Source organism: Sphaerodactylus townsendi, linkage group LG10 (assembly GCF_021028975.2).
Source record: "Sphaerodactylus townsendi isolate TG3544 linkage group LG10, MPM_Stown_v2.3, whole genome shotgun sequence".
NCBI lineage: Eukaryota > Metazoa > Chordata > Lepidosauria > Squamata > Sphaerodactylidae > Sphaerodactylus > Sphaerodactylus townsendi.
In genome coordinates, this window is record NC_059434.1 from 22,117,354 (window position 1) to 22,142,769 (window position 25,416).

Sequence of the window (25,416 nt, forward strand, 5' to 3'; positions counted from 1 at the left end):
ACTTACAACTCCCAAATTTCAGAGGACAAGCATGGCCATCCATTGGGAAATCCACCAGCCTCATAGGACACTCTGCGCTTATGGTGAGCCTACATGGAAACAAATGGAATTAGGTCTTTGACAGATCTTTTGTCTCAGCGGTAAATGTTGTCTATACCAATTTAAAAGCACGGAAATACAGAGACACATCAAATACCTCATTGTATACAGGATGGTGCCATTTCTCATAATTCTAAAAAGTTTATTTGGAGCCGTCATATTATGAGAGACAGATTTTTTCCCATTCCGGAAGAAAGTGTCCGGTGTCCATACTTTGGTAACCATTAGGTTGTTAAGTCTTAGGATTTCAATTGGACCATCATATCTTAATCTTTTGTCCACCCATGTCTGACGGAAGAAAACATCCATCGTGTACTCCTACAGTAATTTAGAGGTAACACAAATGTAGTTTTATATGCATAGCCTTTCTATGAAAATCCCTCAAGGACAGATTAGTCATTGGTAACTGTAAACTCCCTAAACACATTCCTATCAATTAAACTGAACTATGTACGCCTTAATACTTTAATTTTCCACATTACTCATATAAACAAATTGTGATACATATTAAATCAATCAAAAATAATTACTGTAATCTAATAGAATTGCAAGAAGCACTCAATTAAACTTGTACTCTAGCACAAAATTGGAAACAAAATGATTAATTCACTAACATAGGTTAATGATTTTTACATCCATGGTATTTTTTTAAACAAATGGACAGACTCAAATATGCACTGGAGACACAGCGAAATCAATGAGATATTGTTTACATTCAGGTAATAAAATATAGTGGGAATAACCCTAAGGAGGCACAGTGAGTATTCCACAAAATAGCCTCGGATTTGGCCACCCAAATGTACAGGAGGTCATACTACTGATCTTCCTAGCAATCTTTGGTGAAAGCATTCACAGGACTGGCTAACAGAGGTTTGCACCCTTATATCGAGCTCCACATGATGGTCCAAAGTGCATATGGAGCCCAAGAAACCTCAACAAATGAAACAGATCTCATGCAAAACAATGGCCCCTTCCGCACACGCAGAATAATGCACTTTCAATCCACTTTCAATCCACTTTGCAGCTGGATTTTCCTGTGCGAAATAGCAAAATCCACTTGCAAACAATTGTGAAAGTGAATTGAAAGTGCATTATTCTGCATGTGTGGGAGGGGCTGATGAGAACTGTAATCTGTTCCTTTCACTGAAATTAGCCAGAAAGGTCATAAAACTTGGACGGGGAGGGAGCTCCTAACAATTTAGAACTAAGCCTTGCTGAGTTTGATACAACTTCACCTCAAAATAAATTAGCCCAAGAATGTTACCTTGCTGAGCTAATCACAAGCATTAATAGGCAAACTCCTCTCAGGCAAAATAAAAATGGGTGGGGAGGAGAACACAGAAACCAGAGGAGATGCTGAACAAAATTTCCAGCAACAGTGGTGGTACTTCGGTGCCCTGCATAAGCGTGCTTTATTTGCATAATTTATGCAAGTCACAGCATCCAGTGTTTTGGTGCAGAATTGGTTTGAGACTTAGGGACCTGAACACAAGTCTTTACCCATGGCACCCAGGTTCACCATTCTTTCTCTTTTGTGAATGATTCTGCATTGGGTAGCTTAAGCTTCCAGCGAAGGTGACAATCTGCTGAAGCCAAGTATGTAACATTGGGCGAAATCCAGTCTGCATTGGGAGGACCAGAATCTGGGGCTGCTGCATCTAAAAATAGCCTAGAAATTAAGCTGCTGCTAATCTTCCCTACTTTGCATGATTGACAGCCGTGCACAAAGACATTCAAATCAGGCGTGCCTCCTCTCCTCTCAAACCCGCAAAAATAAAAGGCATCAGGAAATACGTACCATCTCTACATCAGAAACAGGTCCAAAACTGGTGACATAGATATCTGTTTTGACTTCAGTAACAGAACCTAATGTACAAAGAGGAAGTGAGCAAGGGAAATTGAAATGGATCAGGTTAAACAAAAAAAGGGGGGGGGAATGCACTGACAAATAATGCCATATCTTATGCAGTTGTCACTTTGACAATTCATTGGTATTAAGGAAGGAAAACATGCAAGCGGCATGTTATTCTAAGCAAGACTGCTACAATTGGAGATTCTTGCATAATGTTGGTTTTCATACAATTGTTTGCTTAGACTCCGTTGGTATAATTTGTACACAGTTCTCTAAAGCATCGTTAATTTCACATTGACATAGGCAAGAAAGTGCATGCACATGAAGATCTTAGGGAATTCATAGCAGTGTGGCTTGATCCTTCCAGTCATAATCGTTGCATCAACTTCAAACTAGCAGTAATGGAGCTCACCACGGGCTCTTTTCACAGAGTGGGATTCCAACAGCACCAGAAGTGTGTAACCCAAGTCCCAAGAATGTCACAATCCTTTTTAGGGGGGGTCCCCAAGTCGATATCTGAAATCCCTAAAAATCTAGTGAGGTTTTGCTGCTGAATTCAGAGCTGAGAATTTTCAGTAGAAAAACATTGTGAAGACCACTGGGATTTTTTTGTGTGGACAATCTGTCCCTTCAGTTTTTTATTATTATTATTATTATTATTATTATTATTATTATTATTATTATTATTATTATTATTTGTTTAATTTAATATACCGCCCTATCCCCGAAGGGCTCAGGGCGGTAAACAACATAAAATCATACATAAAATCATCACAAAATTAGTTAAATACAATTAAAACAACAGTTAATACCTAACAGCGTCCCACGAAACCTTTCCTGAAACCCTCCCCAGAAATATATATATATGATAGGTCCTGATAGTATAAGGGACCCATATGGGGCAAAAAGGAGGGGGAGGGGCAGGGGGCAGGGGGCACCCTCAGCGGCTGGTCTCACCAAAGGCCCGGTGGAACAACTCGGTCTTACAGGCCCTGCGGAACTCTCCAAGGTCCTGCAGGGCCCGGTCCTGAACTACACTGAGCAGTGGAAGCACTTTTATGACAAGTAGAAAGGACTGTGGTAGTAGTAGTAGTAGTAGTTGTTGTTTTCACATTCATGCAGCTTACCAGGTCAGGCCTCTACCAGAGATTATACAAAACTCCTTTGTTCTTTGACAGAAGTGGCTGTGAAAAGTCCCAGTCCTTGATGCTACATGGAATAATTTCTTATAGCTTTCTCCTTATAGTCTTGGACAAGTGTCATGTATCTCCTATTTCCTCATAAGCCAGTGGGTACAGTCTTGCCGACATTACACAAGTACACATTAACAGAGATGGTGCTCAGCAGTCAAGACTTGTGGTACTCAAATCCTTAGGCAGCCCTTGAAGAATTGTAGAAAATGTCAACTGTACGGCTTTAATAGAGGGAAAAGTCACAGCTCAATATATAGTTGTCACTTTCTAACTTGGTAAATTGTACTCTGTCCAAAGCATTCATTGTTTCAGTGAGGTAAAAATAGTGGAACCTCAAGGGCCTTACTGTTACCACAGCATAATCATCGGTATTTTAATTGCTCATGTCTCAGATAATAAGTATGAAGATGGCGGGGGCGGGGGGGAAGGAAGGGGGTTATGTCATCAACCACCAGTAACCCTGAGGGCCTCTTACTATATTATACACACTTTCAGTTCAGCCTTTGAAAGTTCTTGTGTCTCAAATACGTGTGTTGGAAATTGAAGACAGGATTAACAGAAGTGCTTTTGCAGAGATATGGATAAAGTTCATCCATAATAAGTTTATAATTTCAGCCCTTCAGAAGGTTTTAAAGCTTGGCAAGTTTACAATGGGAAGGAGAGCTCCATAGATAGGGGGACAGGATGCACTGCTGTCTGGTTCTGGTACACAGATATCTTGAAGGACCTCAACATTGTAATAGGAACATAAGAGGGGCAAGATTTATGCCAGAAGTACTCATTCTGTGGATCACAGAGAGTCACATGTGCAATTCCCATGTTCAAAAAATAGCTTACTACTCTGCAGCTTGCACAGAGCCCCAAGCACATACAAATAATTAGAGCTACAATGCTCCAGAGGAAGCAGATAATCTGTAGTCCCTGATGTCCCATTGCCTGCTAGGTGGGAGAAAAAAAGAAAAATGAGGCCTCATCTACTTACAAGAAGTTGTTACTATAGATTGCCTGGCAGTTCCTAGAGCTACCCAGCAAACGGTAGCCCTACGAACCCCTAGAGACTCTATGGTAATAACATCCAATTTTACCATAGAGTTTCCAGAGATTTCTAGAGCTACCTTTTTCCATTTCAGGTAGTTCTAGAAATTGCCAGGAACTCTATAGTGAGACCTTCCAGTAGATGAGGTATTATTTTTCTTTTTTTTAATGTTTTCTTCTCAGAATGCTTCTTTGCCCCTGCCAAACCTTCAACCCTCCTGTCTGGCAACCCCACAAACAATACTATAACCATCTTAATTACCTCTGAGCATGCAGAGTTGTCTTTCCTTACCACTGTTGGACTTTAGCCAGCACTTGCATATCTGTAGAAGGGCTTGCAAGTCAGAGTTATGACACAAAACACTACTTTATTAAACTGAATGTTTTTTTTCAGTCTTCTACATGTAAAATGTTCCCTATTTTTTAAAGTTTTGTTTTACAATCTCTTTCCATGCTTGCTTTTCTGCTTGTAAAGAGTTTGGTTTCATGGTGCTAGTACTCATACAACAGGTTGCACTGATTTTCGTCAATTCCCCCCTGCCCCTGTAGATCCCCTCTTGAAAAAAGAAGTGGGTATGCCCTGTTCCACCACCTCATTGAGCTGCATATGTTGACCCAGACCAGTGGGGCTAGATTTACCTATAGACTTGGCAGGCTGAAGCTGACGGCCTCAAAATCTAGGTGGTATTTTTGATACTGTCATAGGCCCTTCTTACACATGCTGTCATAATGCACTGTCATGTCTAAACAACCCTTCAGTAATTTTCCTTTCACTCCATTTCAGAATAATACTGTCTTAAGCCAATAACTCATCACTAGCATTGATTCCTGTAATGATTTTGTCCTTTCAGGACTTCACTGACGTGGACCCCATTTTGTGACCCCAATTTGTGGACTCCATATTCCTCTAGTCGTGAGGGTGGGGGGTTGGAAGAAACCTCACAAGTGGAATCGCCTAGGGACTCTCTTTGTCTAAACCTGTCACTGACCCAGACTCACACAGAACCCTTACATTTTCAGAACTTTGATACAATTGTCTCAGACAACTTATGTTATTTTTAAAAAGCAAGAACTGATAGTTTTATCTTGGGTCTACAGCACAGGTGTCAAACTCGTGGCCCTCCAGATGTTCATGAACTACAATTCCCATCAGCCCTTGCCTGTATAGCCAATGCTCATGTTGAGAGGGACTGATGGGAATTGTAGTTCATGAACATCTGGAGGGCCATGAGTTTGACACCCCTGGTCTACAATATTAATGGAATTATCTCAATTTCTAAATAAGTTGACCAGTTTTCCAGAACCCTGGGGTGAGTTCTGCAGAAAACAGTGCTCTGAGATTCCACCGGTGATTCTAAGGAAAGGAATTGATAATAAAACTGCAAAGATTGTCATGCCCTTATATAAAGCAGTGGTGCGACCGCACTTGGAGTACTGTGTTCAGTTCTGGTCGCTGCATCTCAAAAAGGATATTGAGGAGATAGAAAAAGTGCAGAGAAGGGCAACAAGGATGATTGAGGGACTGGAGCACCTTCCCTATGAGGAAAGGCTGCAGCGTTTGGGACTCTTTAGTTTGGAGAGGAGACGGCTGAGGGGGGGATATGATTGAAGTCTATAAAATTATGCATGGGGTAGAAAATGTTGACAGAGAGAAATTTTTATCTCTTCCTCACAATACTAGAACCAGGGGGCATACATTGAAAATGCTGGGGGGAAGAATTAGGACTAATAAAACGAAACACTTCTTCACACAACGTGTGATTGGTGTTTGGAATATGCTGCCACAGGAGGTGGTGATGGCCACTAATCTGAACAGCTTTAAAGGGGGCTTGGACAGATTTATGGAGGAGAAGTTGATTTATGGCTACCAATCTTGATCCTCTTTGATCTGAGATTGCAAATGCCTTAACAGACCAGGTGATCGGGAGCAACAGCCGCAGAAGGCCATTGCTTTCACATCCTGCATGTGAGCTCCCAAAGGCACCTGGTGGGCCACTGCGAGTAGCAGAGAGCTGGACTAGATGGACTCTGGTCTGATCCAGCTGGCTTGTTCTTATGTTCTTATGTTCTTAAGGATGCCATCTTACAGAGTCCCCAGCACAACAACTCATCTTCAGACTAGAGAAGTCATTTCTTCTGAAGGAAATGGATGCTTTGGAGCGTGGACTCTATGGCATTGTACCTCGCTGAGGTCCCCCAACCTAAATATGGCAACCCTACCCGCCATTCCCTGTCAGTAGCCAAGGGGGAACTGGCAACCATAAGTGACTCCTGAACCACTGGGTAGAATCACAGCTGTAGGACAAGAGGAGCCAAAGCCATTCTGGGCTTCACAGATCCTAAAAGGAACAGTAGATAAGACAAATGAAATGTCATTTGATTTTCAATGAATTTTGATTCCCAATGTATTTTCCCAATGTGTTTTGTAAATTTTGTTCACAGGATTCTAAGAAATATACACAATTCTTTCCTCACAGAAAACTCCAACAATTATCAGTCTTATAAGATATGACATTATTACAGTCCTGTAGTAACAAAGTAGGTAAAAAGCTTCAGAAAGCTTTTTAACCAACAAAAAGTCCTTTCCCCATTTAAAAAAGATCAGCTAATAGAAAAAACCCTACTCTACAGATGTACTCATCTTGCCTTCCCCCACAATCTCCCCCATATAGTTTATAAACAAGCACACCATAGAACAGGGGTCTGCAAGCTGCAGCTCTCCAGATGTTCATGGACTACAAATCCCATCCCAATTGGCCATGCTGGCAGGTGCTGATGGGATTTGTAGTCCATGAACATCTGAAGAGCTGCAGATTGCAAACCCCTGCCATAGAAGGAGTAATAATAAAATAGCAATCAATAGGGCTCCCAGAGGATTGCTAATGGCAGACAATTGCCCACCGAATCCTGTGGTTGCTTGCTGACAGTCAGCTGACTGGCAAAAGGAAGAATGCTGGCAGAAAAGAAAGCAGCAATCAGTGGCATGCATAACTTACCGCAGGAAACAGAAGTGGCATCACACTGGGGGGAGGGGTCACTCTAGCACTTGCCCCAAAAGCTCTATGGAAATCATAGAATTTGGGGGCAAGTGCCAGACCGTCTGCCCTGTGTGATGACAGTGCTACTGAATCTCACCAGAAGTGACATCATTGTGCACATGCCCTGATCACCACCCCCTTTACCCACCCACCCCAAGATCTCCTGCCAGTTGCCAAGAGGGACCTGCCATCCTGTAATCAACAATCACACAAATTATTTGCTGATGCAATGTACCCCAAAACCTAGGAGCCACTGCGTGTATCTAACAAAGTGGGCTCTAGCTACAAAAGTTTATACTAGAATGAAATCTCATTAAACTTGAAGGTGCCACAAGAGTCCTGTTGATTATAACCAAATGCCTCATACACAACTGAAGTGAAAGTCTTTTGAAACAAAATAGGTGTCCGGGGGTCGCCACGACGGCTCGCCCCGGACTCGCCCAGCCGGGAGAGGGGGCCGGCGAGAGGCCGGCGGCAGGACCCGGCAGCGGCCGGCATGCCAATGGGGGCGTCAGGGAGGAGGCGGGCCGATTGAGCGTCGGCCCCGGGACGCCGCAGCTGCGGCTTGTCAGGCCGGCGGCAGCCTGCAGGAACGCGCCGCCACAGCTGCGGCTTGTCGGGCCGGCGGCGGCCGGCAGGAACGCGACGCAGCTGCGGCTGGAGAAGCCGCCGACGGCTGACGGCGAAGCCGAGAACGAGGCCAGGGAAAGAGGATATAAGGGTCAGCCGGACGGAAGGGCGAGGCTGGTCGCAACAGGTCGAGGGAGGGAGTTGCGGGGGCCGAGAGTGGAAAGGACGAGCGTGGGTAGAGGACGGAAAGAGAGTAGGGGGGAGAACAGAGAAGGCTGTGAAGGAAGGGAGAGAGAGAGTGGAGAAGGCACGGAGGAGGGAAAGGGGAAGAGGAGGAAGGAAAGGAGGCTGGTCTAGGGAATAGTTGGCCCTTCGAACGGGGGGCTGTCGACCCCAGCCTCGTGTAAACAAGCCTCAGGAGAGCGGGAGGAGGGCCCTTCTCCCTCCTCCCTTGGCGGCCACCCTGTGGTTTCGGCAGTTGGCAGTACGGGCCCCAAAGACCGGGGCCACTGACGGGGAGCACACCACCTCGGTTAGGGACGGCGGGACGGGTTGCCAGCCCGAACGGCAGGAGGGGCGGGGAGAACGCCACAAGGTGGTGGAGAATGCGGGCATAGCGGACGAGCCCAGTGGCGCTCACCCCCTCCCCAAGCTACCGTCCCCAGCGGGCTGGGTTCCGCCCCAACACCGAAGGGTGCACAGGGCTTCCTCGCCCTTGGTCAGTTCCCAGACCGAGGGCTCCGCGCCGGAGCCAGACAGCCCTAGGCTGGAGGGCGAGATGGATTTCGCCCAGTTCGGCCATTGGATGGCCGAACACCAAGCGAAACTGACACGGGACCTGGCACAGCTCCAGCAGGAGTCGCAGGTGTCATTTATGAAGGAAATGCTGCAGCGGCAAGACGCACAAAACGCCGCCCTGCACGACTTAGCCCAGAAGATAGGGTCTGGGGGCACTGTGGCCCCACCGGGGGGCGGCGCGGGGCGCCTGCCCTGGGTACCCCTGACAAAGTTGACCAGTGAGGATGACATAGACAGTTTCTTAGAAGCATTCGAGCGGGTGGCAGAGGTCGCGGGCTGGGACCGTGCTCAGTGGGCCTACATGCTAACCCCTTACCTGACAGGAGAAGCCCAGGCGGGTAAAGCAAGTTAAGGCCCTACCCCGAATGGTAGAGCTGGGGATTACAAAAGTTCGAAGTTTATAAGGTTATCATTCTAGAGCGGTATGACGTCTCGACTGAGTCATACCGCCAGCGCTTCCGCGCCCTGCCGTTCAAAAGAGGGGATCGACCCAAGGTGGTCGCCAATGCTCTGGCCGACTTAGCAGGGCGCTGGTTGCAGCCGGTGCATCCCGATGCCCGGAGAGTAGTAGACCAAGTAGTATTGGAGCAGTTCCTCCAAATTTTACCTCCCCGGGCGCGCACCTAGGTAGTGTGTGGGCAGCCCAAGGCTACCTCTGAGGCGGTGGCCTTGATGGAAGGGTTTATGGCCGCCGAGGTGTGGGAGGGAGGCGACAAGGATGTTCTCAGACTGGACCCCCGTGGGCGGGGTCTCCGTGCGGCTGGGGTCGAACCCGGCCAGGCCCGACCCCAGGCCCGGAGCGTAGGGGGCTCAGGGGTCCCGACTCCGGGAGCAAACAGAGGCGGGCTTGCTACTCGGCCGGAAACGCTGCCCCCTCGGGGCGCGGTAGGGGACCCCTCCGGGGGTCTACGAGGTCCGTGCTTTCGGTGCGGCCAACCAGGACATTTCCGCCAGGACTGCCCCTTGATGGAGTGTGATGTCGGTTGGCACGACTCGTTCCATGCTGCCGCTGACCCGGCTCCGCGGTCCTCTCCTTTCCTGTTACCCTTGCTAGTTGGGGGGCAAACCGTGCTGGCCCTAGTGGACACAGGCAGTTCGGTCTCAATGATACAGGACCAGCTCTTGCCTCCGGGACTGCCGGTGGTGCGCACCGTATCGGTGGCATGCCTCCATCAGCACACCGAAACCTACCCGGTGGTGCAGATACCCCTGCGGTGGGGACCGTGGGAGGGGAAGTTGGACCTGGCGAGGGTCAAGCGGCTGCCATACCTGGTCTTGTTGGGTCGGGACGCCCCACGGTTCGCGGAATTGCTGGAAGCAGCCGCGGCAGGAGCCGAGGGTCCGGCTGAGGCAGGGGCGACCCTGTCGTGCCTGGCGGCTGACGAGGCAAGTCACGGCTGGGCAGCTGATCCCGACTTCGTCAGGGCTCAGCAGGAGGACCCCTCCTTAGCGGCCTTACGAGACCTGACGGCAGTAAGAGAAGGGGTGGTGGTAGGCGGCCGTCGAGCCTATCGACTGCCACACATTTGCCTTGATCAAGGGGTGTGGTATAGGAAGGTCCCGGGAACCCCCGCGCCACGCAGGCAGTTGTTGGTGCCACGCGGGTACCGGGGACAGGTGTTAACCCAAGCCCACGATCATGCTTGGGCGGGACATCAGGGGGCCAATAACACCGTTAAGAGGATAGGAGAACATTTTTTTGGCCGTCCTTGTATAAGGACGTGGAGCAGTTCTGCCGATCCTGTGACGTGTGCCAACGGAAGGCTCCCCGGGCGGGCCCTAGGGCGCCCTTAAGCCCTCTCCCGGTCATAACCACGCCTTTCGAACACATCACTATGGATTTCATCGGGCCGTTGCCACGTACGGCCCGCGGGGCTCGATATGTGCTAGTCATACTCGACTACGCCACTAGGTACCCCGAAGCAGTAGCCTTGCGCAATATGCGGGCTGACGGGGTGCTAAGAGCTCTAATGCATTTTTTCGCCCATGTTGGGTTGCCGAGGGAGCTGCTATCGGACAGGGGAACCCCCTTTACCGCTCACACCACGCAGGGTTGGTGCAAGACCCTAGGCATTCGGCAGATATTCACGGCAGTGGCCCACCCCCAAACCGACGGCCTAGTCGAGCGGTTTAACCAGACCTTAAAGGCTCGCTTAAGTAAGCTGGCCGCTGACAGACCCCAGCAGTGGGACCTCTTTTTTAGAATCCCATCCTGTTTGCCGCGGCGGGAGACGCCCGCCGAGGGCCTCGTTAGGCTATTCCCCTTTCGAACTAGTCTACGGACGCAAACCCCGGGGGGTGTTGAAGGTGTTGGAAGACACCTGGGTCCCGGAGGGCCCCGGAGAACCTCAACCGGTTGATCTTTTTCTACAGGCCCAGCACACTCGACAACAGGAAAACGATGGAGCAGGCTCGGAAGAATCTGCAAGATGCCCAACAGCGGCAAAAGACCCGGTATGATCGGGGCACTCAAGTGCGGACTCTGTCTGAGGGGGCCAAAGTCCTGGTACAGCGGCATCTGGTGGGGGGAGGTAACCAGGACCCGTGGCAGGGGCCCTTCACGGTAACCTGGGTACTGGGCCCGCTCACTTATGAGGTTCAGTGTGGGCCCCACCGGCGACAGCGGAAGCCCCTCCACATCAATAACCTAAAGGAGTGGCAGGAGCGAGTGCCGCCGGTAGGATTGACGACAGATCCAGCGGATCTCCCAGTCGACGAGCTGCCGTGGTCGAACGAACTCCCCAGGGGCACCCCACCCCACTTGGCCACGGAGTTAATGCGGCCCAACGACAGGACATCGAGGCCCTGTTAAGCCAGTTTCCCCAACTCTTCTCGAAACGGCCAGGGCAGACGAAAGTGCTACAGCACGAAATACATACCCCGCCTCAGTCGGTGGTACGCTGCTCCTGGCGACCGATCCCACAGCAGCGGTGGGACACAATTGAAAAAGAGGTACAGGACATGTTGGCTCTCGGGGTTATAGAGCGCTCCCGCAGTGCCTGGCGGAGCCCCATTGTGTTGGTGCCAAAACCTGACTGGTCAATCCGGTTTTGCATTGACTATCGGGCCGTCAATGAGATAGCCAAGTTCGATGCGTACCCAATGCCGCGGGCGGACCACCTGGTGCACCAGCTAGGCCGAGCACAGTTTCTGTCAGCTCTGGACTTAACGAAAGGGTACTGGCAGGTGGCCATGAGACCAGAAGACAAAGAGAAGACGGCCTTTGCCACCCCATCGGGCCTTTATCAGTTCCGGGTTATGCCTTTTGGGCTACACAGAGCGGCGGCCACCTTCCAGAGGTTGGTAGACACGGTGCTGTGTCAATGTCAGGCCTTCGTTATGGCGTACATTGACGATATTCTCGTGTATAGTCCCGACTGGGTCTCCCACCTCAGGCATTTGCGCCAAGTCTTTCAAGTGTTGCAGGCCGCTGGCCTTACCGTCAACCCGGCCAAAAGCCACCTCGGGTTCCAGGAGCTGAAGTACCTGGGCTATATAGTCGGAGGGGGCTTGCTCAAGCCGCAGCCGACTAAGGTGGCGTCCTTAGATGATTGCCCCGTTCCCAACACAAAGCGGCGCCTTCGCCGTTTTTTAGGGATGGTGGGCTACTATAGCAAATTCATACCCCGATTCGCCAGTAGGGCTGCCCCCCTTACAGACCTCTTAAAGAAAGCATGCCCGAAGACCTTGAAATGGGGCACAGAACAACAACAGGCCTTTGCCGATTTAAAACACGCCTTGCAGCGTGCCCCGGTCCTGAGAAACCCCGATCCGGCCCACCCCTTCATAGTCCATGCCGATGCCTCAGGTACCGGCTTGGGGGCGGTGCTGTCTCAGGACTGGGAGGGTGAAGAACATCCAATACTCTTCCTCAGTCGCAAATTGCAACAGCCCGAAAGGAAATATGCCATCGTGGAGCTGGAGGCCCTGGCCATCAAATGGGCCATCGGGGCCCTGCGGTTTTACCTGGAAGGGCGGCCCTTTACGCTAGTCACTGACCATGAGCCCCTGAAATGGTTGGCTCACATGAAGGACCATAACCCCCGCATCTTACGGTGGTACGTTTCCCTTCTGCCTTTCAGGTTCACGGTGGTGCACCGTCCGGGGGCCCGGCATACCAACGCGGACTTCCTCTCCCGGATGTGGGAAGACGGCGCGCCCACCGACATCCAGCGGCCCAGCGAGGGGGTGTGTCCGGGGGTCGCCACGACGGCTCGCCCCGGACTCGCCCAGCCGGGAGAGGGGGCTGGCGAGAGGCCGGCGGCAGGACCCGGCAGCGGCCGGCATGCCAATGGGGGCGTCAGGGAGGAGGCGGGCCGATCGAGCGTCGGCCCCGGGACGCCGCAGCTGCGGCTTGTCAGGCCGGCGGCAGCCTGCGGACCGCTACCGCCACAGCCAGCGTTTCGTCGAATGGGCGGGCGGCCGGCGAGCAGCGCCGCCAGCCTGCGGCTTAATGTCGGGCAGCGGCGGCTTCGGCTGGAACGCAGCGCAGAAGCTTCTGCGGCTGGAGAAGCAGCCGACGGCTGACGGCGAAGCCGAGAACGAGGCCAGGGAAAGAGGATATAAGGGTCAGCCGGACGGAAGGGCGAGGCTGGTCGCAACGGCGAATCGAGGAGGGAGTTAAAGGGGCCGAGTGTAAGGAAAGGACCTTGGTGAAGCGTGGGTAGAAGGAGCCGGAAAGAGAGTAGGGGGGAGAACAGAGAAGGCTGTGAAGGAAGGGAGAGAGAGAGTGGAGAAGGCACGGAGGAGGGAAAGGGGCAAGAGGAGGAAGGAAAGGAGGCTGGTCTAGGGAATAGTTGGCCCTTCGAACGGGGGGCTGTCGACCCCAGCCTCGTGTAAACAAGCCTCAGGAGAGCGGGAGGAGGGCCCTTCTCCCTCCTCCCTTGGCGGCCACCCTGTGGTTTCGGCAGTTGGCAGTACGGGCCCCAAAGACCGGGGCCACTGACGGGGAGCACACCACCTCGGTTAGGGACGGCGGGACGGGTTGCCAGCCCGAACGGCAGGAGGGGCGGGGAGAACGCCACAATAGGTTTACTGGTTCTCACAATAGCCAGCAGCAAAGAGACCCTTTTGACTTCCGCTGATACTCCATTCCAAAGGGTCAGAGCAATGACTGGGAAAGCTTGCAAAAACTTTAGGGAACTCTATGCGCCTATGGAACTTCAATGTAAGAACAGAAACAAAGATGAGAAACTGGTAGTCACAGAGAGGATGGTCCTTCCATTCGCGTGTACCCTTCAAAAACTAAAACAATTCTACTCACAGAGAAAACAGTACTAAACTGACATTTAACTTTACAGTTATGTATAGCAAATTACCCCCAACCATATTGAAACTGGTAATATCAGCACTTGCAAGTGGACTCTTAGGAATAATAAAATAAATTCTCCAAATTTCCCTGAAGATTTCCAAAATTAGGATTTTTTCATTAAAAGCCTTTCATTGCTGTTTCTTTTCTGGGTTTTAATGCCCCTATTTTATCACAACGTTCTACTAGAAGTATCAAAAATTTATGACAATTATAGCTTCAACGATACAAAATACAGAAAACGCGTAACTAATAAAACAGGTAGAAATTCAGTATAAAACAGTGGGACGTCACGAAGCAAAATTAGGTGGTGCTAGGCACAATGAGCTTTTCTGCTAATGAAAAGGTGGGATTCCCCGTCATCAGCAAAAAGTCTGACCTGGAAATCAAATTTATTAATGTCTGGTGAGAGATCAAAATTTGGGAGATCGCAAGGGGAACAAAGGTTTCACTGGAAAAGGTATGCAAAGTGGGGTTCAAACAGCAGCACATTCTAGACAAATTTTATTAAGGTGGTGTTTCTCAAACTTTGGGAGGTGGCCTTCTAAATGTATTCTTTCTTTGAGGCCTTAGCAATTCAGTACTACTACTAGTCATGTCTTTTGTAGCAGAGCACATGGAGACTCTGAGGAATAGAGTATGGGATCTAGGGATGCCAGGCAATGGCATACTACTTCTGAACTTCTCTTGCCTTGAAAACGCTTCGGGGCTGCCATAAGTCAGCTAATGGCAAAATCACACATTTAGGGATGTCAGCCTCCAAGTGGGAGGTGGGGATCTCCCAAAATTACAGACATCTCCAGACTACAGAGGGTAGTTCTCCTGGAGAAAATGGATGCTTTGGAAGGTGGACTCTGAGGCATTGTACCGTACTGAGGTCTCTGTCCTCCCCACTGGCTTCACTCCCAAATCTCTAGGGCCGTTTCTGCACAAATGCGGAAACGGCCGGGTCGGCATTCTTGACGCCGACCTCGGGCGCACACCGCAGGGGACTGGTATCCGCACGCGACAGATGGTCTCTAGAAAAAGCCGGGCAACCCGGCACTGCGGAGCGCCTGCCTGGCCGACCCGGCATGTCCCGGGCCTCTGGCGGCGTTGCGAGGCCTGGGGACACGCTCTGGGCTCCTCGGGCGCGCCTGCTGCAGCGGTGCAGAGGCAGAGGCGTCGTCCCCAGGCCTCGGCAACGCGCCAGAGGCCCGGGGACAAGGTAGATACCGGAGGAGTGAGGAGGGGAGGCGTCACCGAAGCTGCTGCCATTATGCTTCGGCAGCGTAAAGCGCCACGGCTGGCGTTTCCCCAACAAGAGCACTTCCGAAGCTCTGGGGAAGCGCCCGGCTTTGGCTGGCGGTCGGGCGGCAGTGGCGGCTGCGATGCAGCTGCGCCCCCTGTGCGAATGGCGGCCTGGGGACGGCATTTTTGCCGTCCCCAGGCCGCCATATTCCGCCCGTGCGGAAACAGCCTAGATGTTTTCCAGCCTGGATGTGGCTACCATATTCCATTCCCATCTTCCATCATTGGCCAGGGAGACCTGGCAACTATGGAGAGATCTCAGACTCTCCCCTTAAAACCCTATATGGAGGCAAAAAGTAATTAGAACTAACCAGAGCTCCTGTACTCAAGATCAGAAGGGGGCTTTAAGAGATGGGAAAGAAGAAATACCTCACACATAAATATTCACAGATGAGGATCTACTTTCAGTCATGGGAGCATTCTAACATTTGCCTCCAGGTATTCTGGGTTGAATCTAGCTAGCCTTTTTTTGCTGTACCTTGGGACATTTTCTTTCCTTACATCTAAACCCTGTCCCATATGGCTTTTGTTCATAGAGGAATCAAGATTCCCAGCACAGCCTTTTTGGTGATCAAAGGGGAGCCCGTTCCTCATTTTTTTTAACTACTGAAAAAGCTGGTTCTATCCAACCCAAGTCTGATATTTTTTGCTTCCACCTTGTGTGGATACCATGGCCTCTACATATCATAGCTTCTTTAGGCTGGGCTTGATGCCACTCACTAAACTCAAATTTGCCATCGTTTTACCATAGTGAAATCAGAGCATTTGCTTTCGTATTCAAAAAAGATACTTCTCTTGCATGCATTCCCTCTCTCTTTTTGCAGAATTATGTAAAAGACATCAAGCGAACATAGCAACCATACAAAATAGTGCAATCTCTGATTCAGAGGACCTGGATTTGGAACAGAGGTGCCTAAAATTCAGTTGATGTTTGTTTATTTCAATATATATCTTATCCCCCCCTTTCTTCCAGAAAGCAAATAAAAGTTAGAAATAGCATTAAACTCACACAGAGCATAAATAACACCTTCCTCCCTTTGTTTCTCTTCCCTTTTAAAGTCTCCCTTACTACTGATAGTTAAACTACAAGCTCTTTGCTTTTGCTGTTCTATCAAACTTCCTGTGCAATGTTGACACTAGTTTAATAACACAAATAATAGCAGCCATACATATCACATACACACCTATTAATCAACAAAGAAAATCAACAATATTTATTGAGTGTATTTATTACAAATATTGGCATCCAGTGGGGCTTTGAAAAATACCCCCTCTCAAAAAAAAACCCTCACTGTTTTTTTAACGTTAAGAAAATTGCCTGGGTTGGGACCAAACAGCCCCCCGCCCTTTTTATTTTTTATTTATTTATCTTCAAATTGATATGCCGCCCTTCCCCTAAGGGCTCTGGGCGGTGAACATCAGAATAAATATCAATACAAGGAGCAATTATAAACAATAAATAAATAATACAGGCTCCTTGAGCCGTAACATCATTAAAACCATAAAATACAGCGTTTCATATAAACCTCTCGGCGTCCGACAGTAAAAACGTCCAGTAAACTTTGTAGTGAAAGTACAGAACTAGAAAGACAGCAATAACAAAACTCCCTCTTCATCCATCTGATGGTCTAGTCACAGCACCACAGCAAGCAGAGTTACACCTTTCTCAGGCAAGTCAATGGGCTTACAAGGGAGCATCTTTGCATAGGATGGTACTGTTGACAACCTGTCCAATGAGATCTATCAACGAAAAACCAGCCTAATGCTACATTCCGTGAGGTGTGAGAATGGGAGTCGTGAGAAAATTACTAGGATTTAAAAGGGTCTGATTAACACCACTTGAGAGAAAGCCTTCAAATTTCTCCAGGTGTCAGTCTTCTTGTTCAGCAGTGAAACATGATACCTCCAGTCAGGTTCGACCATGAAATCTTCATATTTATTTAGGTTTGTAACTTAATGTACCCAGAAGTGACAAAGTCATATGTTTAATGTGGAAAGCAGTTCAGTTAAAAGGTCTTCAAAAACAAAAACAAAGAGATCGGCTGCAGACAGTATTAAACATACAGATATTGTCATACCTAAAGAGAACACAATTGGGTTTGATTATGTTAACAACTGCTTTTTGTAGGACCTTCTAAAATCCTCTGCTTGCATTTCAGTGCTCTAAGACTGATTTCCTGATTCAATGGGGAACACATTTAATGTCAGCTAAATAGTAGGGGAGCATTACACACTGCAATGGGCACAGCCCGGGATGAATCAGAAGCTGCAAGGGGAAATGTTTCAAAGGACAAACGCATCCCCATGCTAAATTCAGTTAACAATCCACTTCGCATCAGTCCAAAAATGTTCTGCAGCATCACAATAAATAAATGTTGCTGTACAGTTCTCCGCAAGTCATATAGGGTTTCCAGCTCCAGGTTGGGAAACACTTAGAGATTTTGGGATGGAGCCTCGGGAGAGCAGGGTTTGGAGAGGAGAGAGACCTCAGCAGGATATAAAGCCAAGCAGTCCACCCTCCAATGAAGCCACAGGAAACTGATCAACGGTAACAGCGTGAGATCTCCAGGTCCCACCTGGAGGTTGGCAAGCTTTTGGGCAGTCATCAACTCTCTGCAAAATCAAATTACTCCATTTCATCTTTGGGTTCACTGGTTCTGGTCCTATCACTTTCTAGGTTCTAGTCCTAACCCTTTTCTATGGCTACCAATCTTGATCCTCCTTGATCTCAGATTGCAAATGCCTTAGCAGACCAGGTGCTCAGGAGCAGCAGCAGCAGAAGGCCATTGCTTTCACATCCTTCACGTGAGCTCCCAAAGGCACCTGGTGGGCCACTGCGAGTAGCAGAGTGCTGGACTAGATGGACTCTGGTCTGATCCAGCAGGCTAGTTCTTATGTTCTTATGTTCTTAGGACTAATCAGGGTGCTGGTGAATACGACTCCAAACTGCCTTTGCCCTGGTAATTTAGGAAGCAATTTCTGCACAATGTTCCTGCCTTTTACCCAAACCGAAATGGTGTAGTGTAGCAGATGCTTACGTATAGCCCCGCTGGTAAAGGAACAGGTCCTTTTCCCTAATAATGCCTACACTTCGTGTGTTTTTAATGTAAATGTATTATTATTGCTAGAGGCACATGCAATATCATAGCACAAAGACTTTTGAGTTCACCACATCTTACAAAAATGTATGATCCGTAGATATTACTTTATTTCACATAGATTATTTTACTGTGAAGTGCTAGGCAGGGCACTGAAGCAACCCCTCCTATTTACTGGAAATCCTAACCTCCTCAAAGAAAACCAGGTTTTTGGCTGCAAAGACAAGCTTCTTCAGACATTGCCCCTCTTTCAAACTTATCATTGTAGTCATACATGCTGGAATACTCCTTTGAAACACAAAATAAACTCACAAAGCTGCCTTACATTGAATCAAACCATGCATTCATGAGGGTGAGTGTTGTCTACTCAGACTGGTAGACATTTCCATGTCTTGGTATTACAACTGATCTCCTGGCGACAGAGATCAGTTCACCTGAAGAAAATGGCCACTTTGGAAGGTGGACGCTATGATATTATATCCCATTGAAGATCCTCCCCTCCTCTGGCTCCACCCTCCAAATCTCTGGGTATTTTCTCAAGTAGGGTCATCAGCTCTGGATTGGGAAATTAATAGAGATTTTGGGGTAGAGTCTGGGAAGGGCAGGGTTTAGGAGCAGGTGGACCTCACTAGGGTACAACAACTTAACATCCGCCCTCTAAAGAAGCCGTTCTGACCTGGAGAATTGATCTCCATTGACTGGAGATCAGTTATAATGCTGGGAGATCTTCGGGCCCCACCCACACAGCTGAAATTTTCAAACAACATTCCTTAAAAAAAACCCAAAACTCTTCTGAGGCTTTCTGGGAGTTCTTAAAAAATAGTCAATAATGGAAGACAAATTTGCCTAAAAGCTTAGTGACCAAGTAAATCAAAATTGATAAATAATGGCTAGACCCAACTTCTCTACTAATGTGCTCTAAGATGTCTGAGAAATCTTTACCATACTAGTGTACATATATCAAGAACCAACCTATCTCTGATTTTGCTTTATTACTGATCCTCCAAAAAGGTCATTTTTGTAAACAATGAAGCAATTTGCTTCATTCCTGTTCAACTGTCAGCCAAGGAAGCCAACAAGGTTGATAACGGGGGCCAAGTTCGTGATTGGGACACCTGTCCACTGAGGACAGGGCTAAGAATACCATCTAATTTTGCCAAGGTCACTGAGCAGCAGACAGATGGTAATAACTTCAGTCACTGCTAACCTGGGAAGGGAGTCAAGAAAGATGACTTCCAGGTAAATAGTAAATAGTTCCATATCCCATCTGCATTCCACTGAGTCATCTAGTTTTGCAAACTGAAGGGGGTTGGACAGCTGCCCGAAAGAATGACCAACCACAATTTGGCGCTCGCACACCAAGGCTGTTCACATTTTACTTTTTAAAAAGTTATAACTGCACTGATAAACACGATTTTAATTGCCATAACTCATTTTGTGGCTATGCTCTCTGACTTCTAAAACCATGGAAACTCTTATCAGCTTTCCTCCCCTCGTTGATTTCCTGATACACTGGAGTCCAGAATTACAATAAAATGTTTGTTTACCGGGGCTAAAAGAACCCACAATTGCCTGCAAGAGTGTTCTTAGAAACAGACCCTCATCAGTGTTTGTGTGAGGAAAGAGATCACATGATACACAGACATAACCCATAAAAAGAGCGCTAAGTGTGTGTTCCAGGAAAACGATGCAAGGACTGCTTCTGTTCAGCGCACAGCTGTTTGGCTCTGCTATTAATATAGTATCATTTACATTTCAATAGTGCTTTTTAAAATTTTAAAATAGCTTTGCCTGCACTGTACCATTAATCTGTACAACAGCCCTGTAAGTTGGTCAGCATCAGTGCTTTTTTGCTTTTTCAAAAAAGTGTCAATACTGGCCCTTTCCACATAAACTAAATAGAATGTTTTGAGGCAGGAAATAAATCATTTCCTTTATGGAGTTGTGCATGGTTTTTAGCCCAAAACGTTTTACTTTTTGCCTGAAGGTGTTTTATTCGCATGCTGTTCCCCTAACTATTCTTTTTAAAAAGTGTTTTCACTTGCTGTGTGATCTCTTTAACGTGTTTTCCACACCTCTCTGCAGTCCCCAGATGTCCTTGTTGGCACCATTTTTTGAGCTCACACCAGCCATCTCGCACTGTATTTCTGTCAGCTTTTTTTAATTGGGGTGTTGTGTCCATGTAGCTACATAGACATGACCCCTACAGAACTGTAGCACAAGGCTTTGAAGCCTCGTAGCTACAAATCTAAGAAAATATAAAAAAAATTGGAATGACCACAAAATGGTGCCCAAGATGCATTTCCAAGGGGGTGAATGCAAAGTAATAGGGGGTTTGAAAACATTTGCAAAACATTCTCAGGGGCTTGTGTCCAATGGGCTTCTCATATATAAGGATATGCTGATTTCTATCAATTCCTAAGGACTTGGGAAAGCCACAAAGGTGCCACTACTCAGTGCCATCACAAAAAAGACTCTGGTCAGCATTGTTATGTTCCATGGCAGACATCTTTTTTTGGCTTAAATGCCAATGAAATGCACTGTCTGCTATTGGTGCACCATCAAACAGTTGAGGAGAAACAGATTATGGTTCTGCTGGCCACAAAAGCAGCATCACCTGGGAAAGGTGAGTAGTTGCAATGGCTTGTAAACACACTAAGCAGCAAACTTGTACACTTAGTTCTAACATTCTCCAATGTAATCTTTAGAACAATCCTCCAAGGTTCAGGAGTCACACTTTTACGGTGCAATTCTAAGTTACATTCTTCTAAACTAGGATGACCAGGGTTCTGGGTTCTCATTGCCACTGGGTTCTCATTGCCCTGGGTTGCCACTGGCGCTCAGAAACAAAAGTAAATACAGCAGTATCACTTCCAGCATTGAGCCAATGCTCTGGGAATTTCCCACATCTCTATGGTCCATAGAGAAAACCACAGAGATTTGGAAATTCTTTCAACATTGTCATAACACCATTATATCACTCCCAGATGCACATCCAGGTTGTGGTGGGCTGCACCGCAACATCACCAGTACCCCTCCCAACAAAACCTCTGGACATTAACAGACTTAGGCTCATTCCGCACATGCAGAATAATGCACTTTCAAACTGCTTTCAGTGCTCTTTGAAGATGGGGAATGGCAAAATCCACTTGCAAACAGTTGTGAAAGTGGTTTGAAAACGCATTATTTTGTGTGTGCAGAAGGGGCCTTTGAAGGGTCTAAACCTGGGGCTTTTGTGCATTGGTATTTGTCACTGGCTATGTCCCCATACGTCTTCCGTTTATGCCCTGCTTTCTGCACACATTTTCGTGCCTGTAGTTTTCACTTTTTTTTGTTCCCCATCCCACCCCCGGTCCTTTTGCAGTTATTCTGAAATGGCTTTTACCGGAGTCTTTTTCTGGAAGCTGATTTTGAGTCACCTTTTTCCTTGTGTGCAATGGTTCTGTCAGATTTCTCTGTCCCATCAACTCCCACCCACCTCCAGCCCACTTGTCAATAATTGGATGGTTTTCATTAAACTACTCACTCTTCTTCTTCCCCATGTCTTGAACACACGGATTGTTTTTTTAAAGGTACCAAAATATTGATATATCAATATACTGTTCTAATGTGCTGACCTGTTGTGGGGCTCTGAAGAGAGTTTGGCAATCTGGCTGGTATATCAGCCACCTAGCACACCAGAGCATTCCCTGCTGAGGTTGTTAGAGGCAGTGGTGGGCTGGGTCTTGAAGTTTCCCAGGCTGTTAGTTCTGAGGGATTTCAACATCCATGCCAGTATAGTTCCTGTCTCACAGACGATGAACCTGGTATGGTCCATAGCAGCACTGAGAGTCTCTCAATCTGTTTCAGGTCCTGCATATTTAGCAGGTGACATGCAGGATTTGTTCTTTGGCATGGGGAGAGATGTGAGTCTGGTCTCTATTAATAGAAAGCTGTGCTCAGACTGGTTTGCTTTGAAGGCACTACTGGGTGTTCCAGCTTTTCTCTGTGTAGGTGATGAGCACATTTCTGCTTGCCCGTGAAGACTAATGGATCCTTTTGGTTTCCAGATCACTTTGTGTGATCTGATGCCCTCCCCCACCCCCAGCCAACTCATTGGAGGAGCTGGTAGAGGATGGTATAGCCATCTCTCTGAAGCCATTGACATGGTCTCTCCCCAACATCCTCTTTGCTCACAGGTCTAAACAAGCTCCATTATACACCATGGAACTGTGGAGGAGACAAACCTACAAGAACATTTTATAGGTCCTTTATGAGCTTCTATGAGATGGCCGCTAAAAAGGAGAATTATATGACCTCCATAGCATCTGCAAGCTCTCGCCTAGCACAATTATTCAGACTAATTTGCTCTCAGAGGGATCACACAGTAGTAGTGATTCATCAATTAGCTGTGAGGCTTTTGCAAGCTTTTTGTGGATAACATCTTGTGCTCCACTAGCACCTTCCCATCAATATTGATAAAGTGAGCAAACTGGAGGCCCCATCTTTGTGTTCTTATGTTGGACCAATTCAGTCAACTCTCCCATAGCAACTTGGCAGTTGTGAAGCCTACAACTTGCCCTTTGGATCTGTGTCGGTCTTGGCTGATGAAAGCCAGTGGTGATAGGATACAGATCCCCTGGTTGACATTACCAATCTGTTCCTAAGTTCAGGGGTGTTCCCAGGAGGATTGAAGGTAGAAGACACAAACTTGCTCTTTAAAAAGACATCTGTTGAGGACTGTTCTGTTGCAGTTCAATCTTAAGGTTACTTTTTTGTTCCCTAAGTCCCTTCTATTATATTATTATTATTATGTTAATAGTTTTGTTGCCACTTCTTTTTTAACTGGAAAAAGGCCAATAATCAAACCATATCAAAAACTATTAGCTAGAACTCCTGGGAAGAAAAACACCATTCTTAAAGTATTACGATTCTAGGTAGCTAAGGTTAAAAGTCCAAAATAGTTAAATCATTCTAATGATAATAATTTAGGGGAATACAAAGTATTTATATAACTCTTTTTCCTCAGTGATCAAAATGCTTCCCTGACTTTGTCTTAGGCATTATTAAAACAACTTGGAAGGTGGTTTTTTATTCCAGTATTAGAGACTGGCTCTAAGACTGGGTCTATTATGTGCAGATGGACATAATGAGGGATCCCAAAATCTATGTTTTAAAAAAATTGAAAAGGAGCTTGGAAGGAAGTAATTTTGACCACAGGAGTTGTGGGGTTAAATTTGTCCCCACTAGTTGTTTTTCTAAAACATCTCATTCCTCAAACTGTCGTCGTCCCACATGGTCCTAGCTTGCCAAGAGGGCAGGGGCATTAGTGATGTCACACCTCTCTAAGAATCACTAAAACCACAGAGTTCGCACAATTCCTAGAGAGGACTAATTTCATTTTTGGGTTGTCCCCAAAAGTGCTGTCATGCCATGATGGATATTTTTCACAGTCCTCCACAGCTCTGAGCTGCAGCAAGAAATGGGAACTGGGCATGGGAGAACTCCCTTCCTCTATAGGGGCCTGGTACTCTGATACAGACTCTTTTTCCAGTAGAAGATGCATCTGGAGAGAGAAAGTGGTCTGGAGGAGGGGAGGAACAAACTGAAAGGAAAAACATTCCTTTCCACCATAAACCCCTCACTCAAAATGCCCCTTCCTCAATTTAGTTGAAAAAAAATAAATTCAAAATGTCCCATGGGACATAATTGCATTCATCTGCTACTAACAATTATTCTCTCGGGCCTTTTCCAAGGGTGAGTTTATAAATGTGCTGCAATATGAATCACAGCTCACCGCTCACAGCTCATGCTCTTGGCTACTATGGGATACAGTTTTGCTTCAGTCCCAAACTCTAGCATCTACGGGCCTTTCCCCACTCGCTTCCATCCCACCTATGCCCCGCGCTGCTCTCAGCGCGCGGCATCCCGTATCTTAGCGTAGAAGCGTCCCCACGACCCTCAAGGCCAGCTCTGTGCGGGGAGTAGATCAAAAGCTGCGCCGTTCAGAAGAGCGTCTGGGACGCCGCGCGCTGAGGGGCGCGACAGCAGCAGCTTCGGGGCGGCTGCGCTGTTGCCACCCCTCTCAGTGGGGAGTGCTGAGGGACCCCGCGCTACTCTCCTCGAGTAGCGCAGGGCTTAAGGGAAGTGGGGAAAGGGCCTACATTAGGAATGTTAAGGGCTATTTTCAGCATCCGTATTGGAAAATCAGCATGTTCTTGCTCTAGCTTAAAAAAATCTTCCTTACATTTGAAAAATTTGCAAGTGGTGTTAAACGGGTCCCCTCGGGGAAATTTCAGGCACTTTTCCTAACATTTTAGTTTCATATTTTACAGTCTCTTCTCCTTTTCCTTGCAAAGGTTCATGGTAAACTATGCAGGCTGTATTCTGTTCAGTGACTCAGTCAGAGAGACTGAGTTCCCAGTCAGTTCCCAGCTTCTACTTACTGACTGGGTACTAAGACATTATAATAAGAACTTGGCATTTTAAAAAATTATATTATATTTTTGTTCTGTTTCTAATCGTTTAATATATTAGATAATCATATTTCAAATATGATAAATTAGTAAAATTATTGCTACCAGTGGAATTATTGCCATCCTTTTCCATGGCTTTATGTAGGGTAGCATAAATTTTAAAAGTCAGCCCTGAGGAAAATCTTCAAACTTCGCAAATGGAAAGGGGGAAAAAGATTTACAGTGCAAACCAAAAAGAAAAACAACTTCCTGGGATTAACTTCAATTGATCAGATTCAAGTGAGATTCTGAACAGATCTGCTTAGAACTGATTTATCAGAGGAATGTTTTGAACTGTGTAGGCTGACAGAGATTGAATTTACCCTAAGGCATCCCACAATGTCACAGTATCACTTCCAGCTGTGTAACTGAGTTTTGAGCAAATCTCAGAGTATCAGTAAACATGGTGGTGTCATTCCAGCTATGCAGCAAGAAGTGGCATTTGTGGTAGTGTGGATTGCCATCCCTTCCCCCACCCCAATCTTCTCCCACTGCCCTGCTGGGAATGAAGATCAATGGTAGGAAGTTGCCTGTCCATCTCATCTACAAGACACTTGTTCACGAAAACCAACTTTAATAAACATTGCCAAGTGATCTACTGCACAGCTTCAGACCACCGGGTCTCCTGCTACGGTGGGAAG

At 47.4% G+C, this 25,416-nt stretch overlaps 1 protein-coding gene across 2 annotated transcripts in view; it reads right to left on the reverse strand.

Annotated features, from left to right (window-relative positions):
- LOC125439678 (gamma-aminobutyric acid receptor subunit alpha-4-like) overlaps positions 1-25,416 on the reverse strand; it is a 97,135-nt gene that overhangs the window by 46,029 nt on the left and 25,690 nt on the right. For both annotated transcript variants that reach the window (XM_048508795.1, XM_048508796.1), the window contains exons 3-5: positions 1,898-1,965; positions 197-417; positions 7-89 (exon numbers count right to left, since the gene is read on the reverse strand). In XM_048508795.1, the coding sequence (XP_048364752.1) occupies positions 7-89; positions 197-417; positions 1,898-1,965 (372 nt within the window). The remainder of the gene's footprint in view (positions 1-6; positions 90-196; positions 418-1,897; positions 1,966-25,416) is intronic.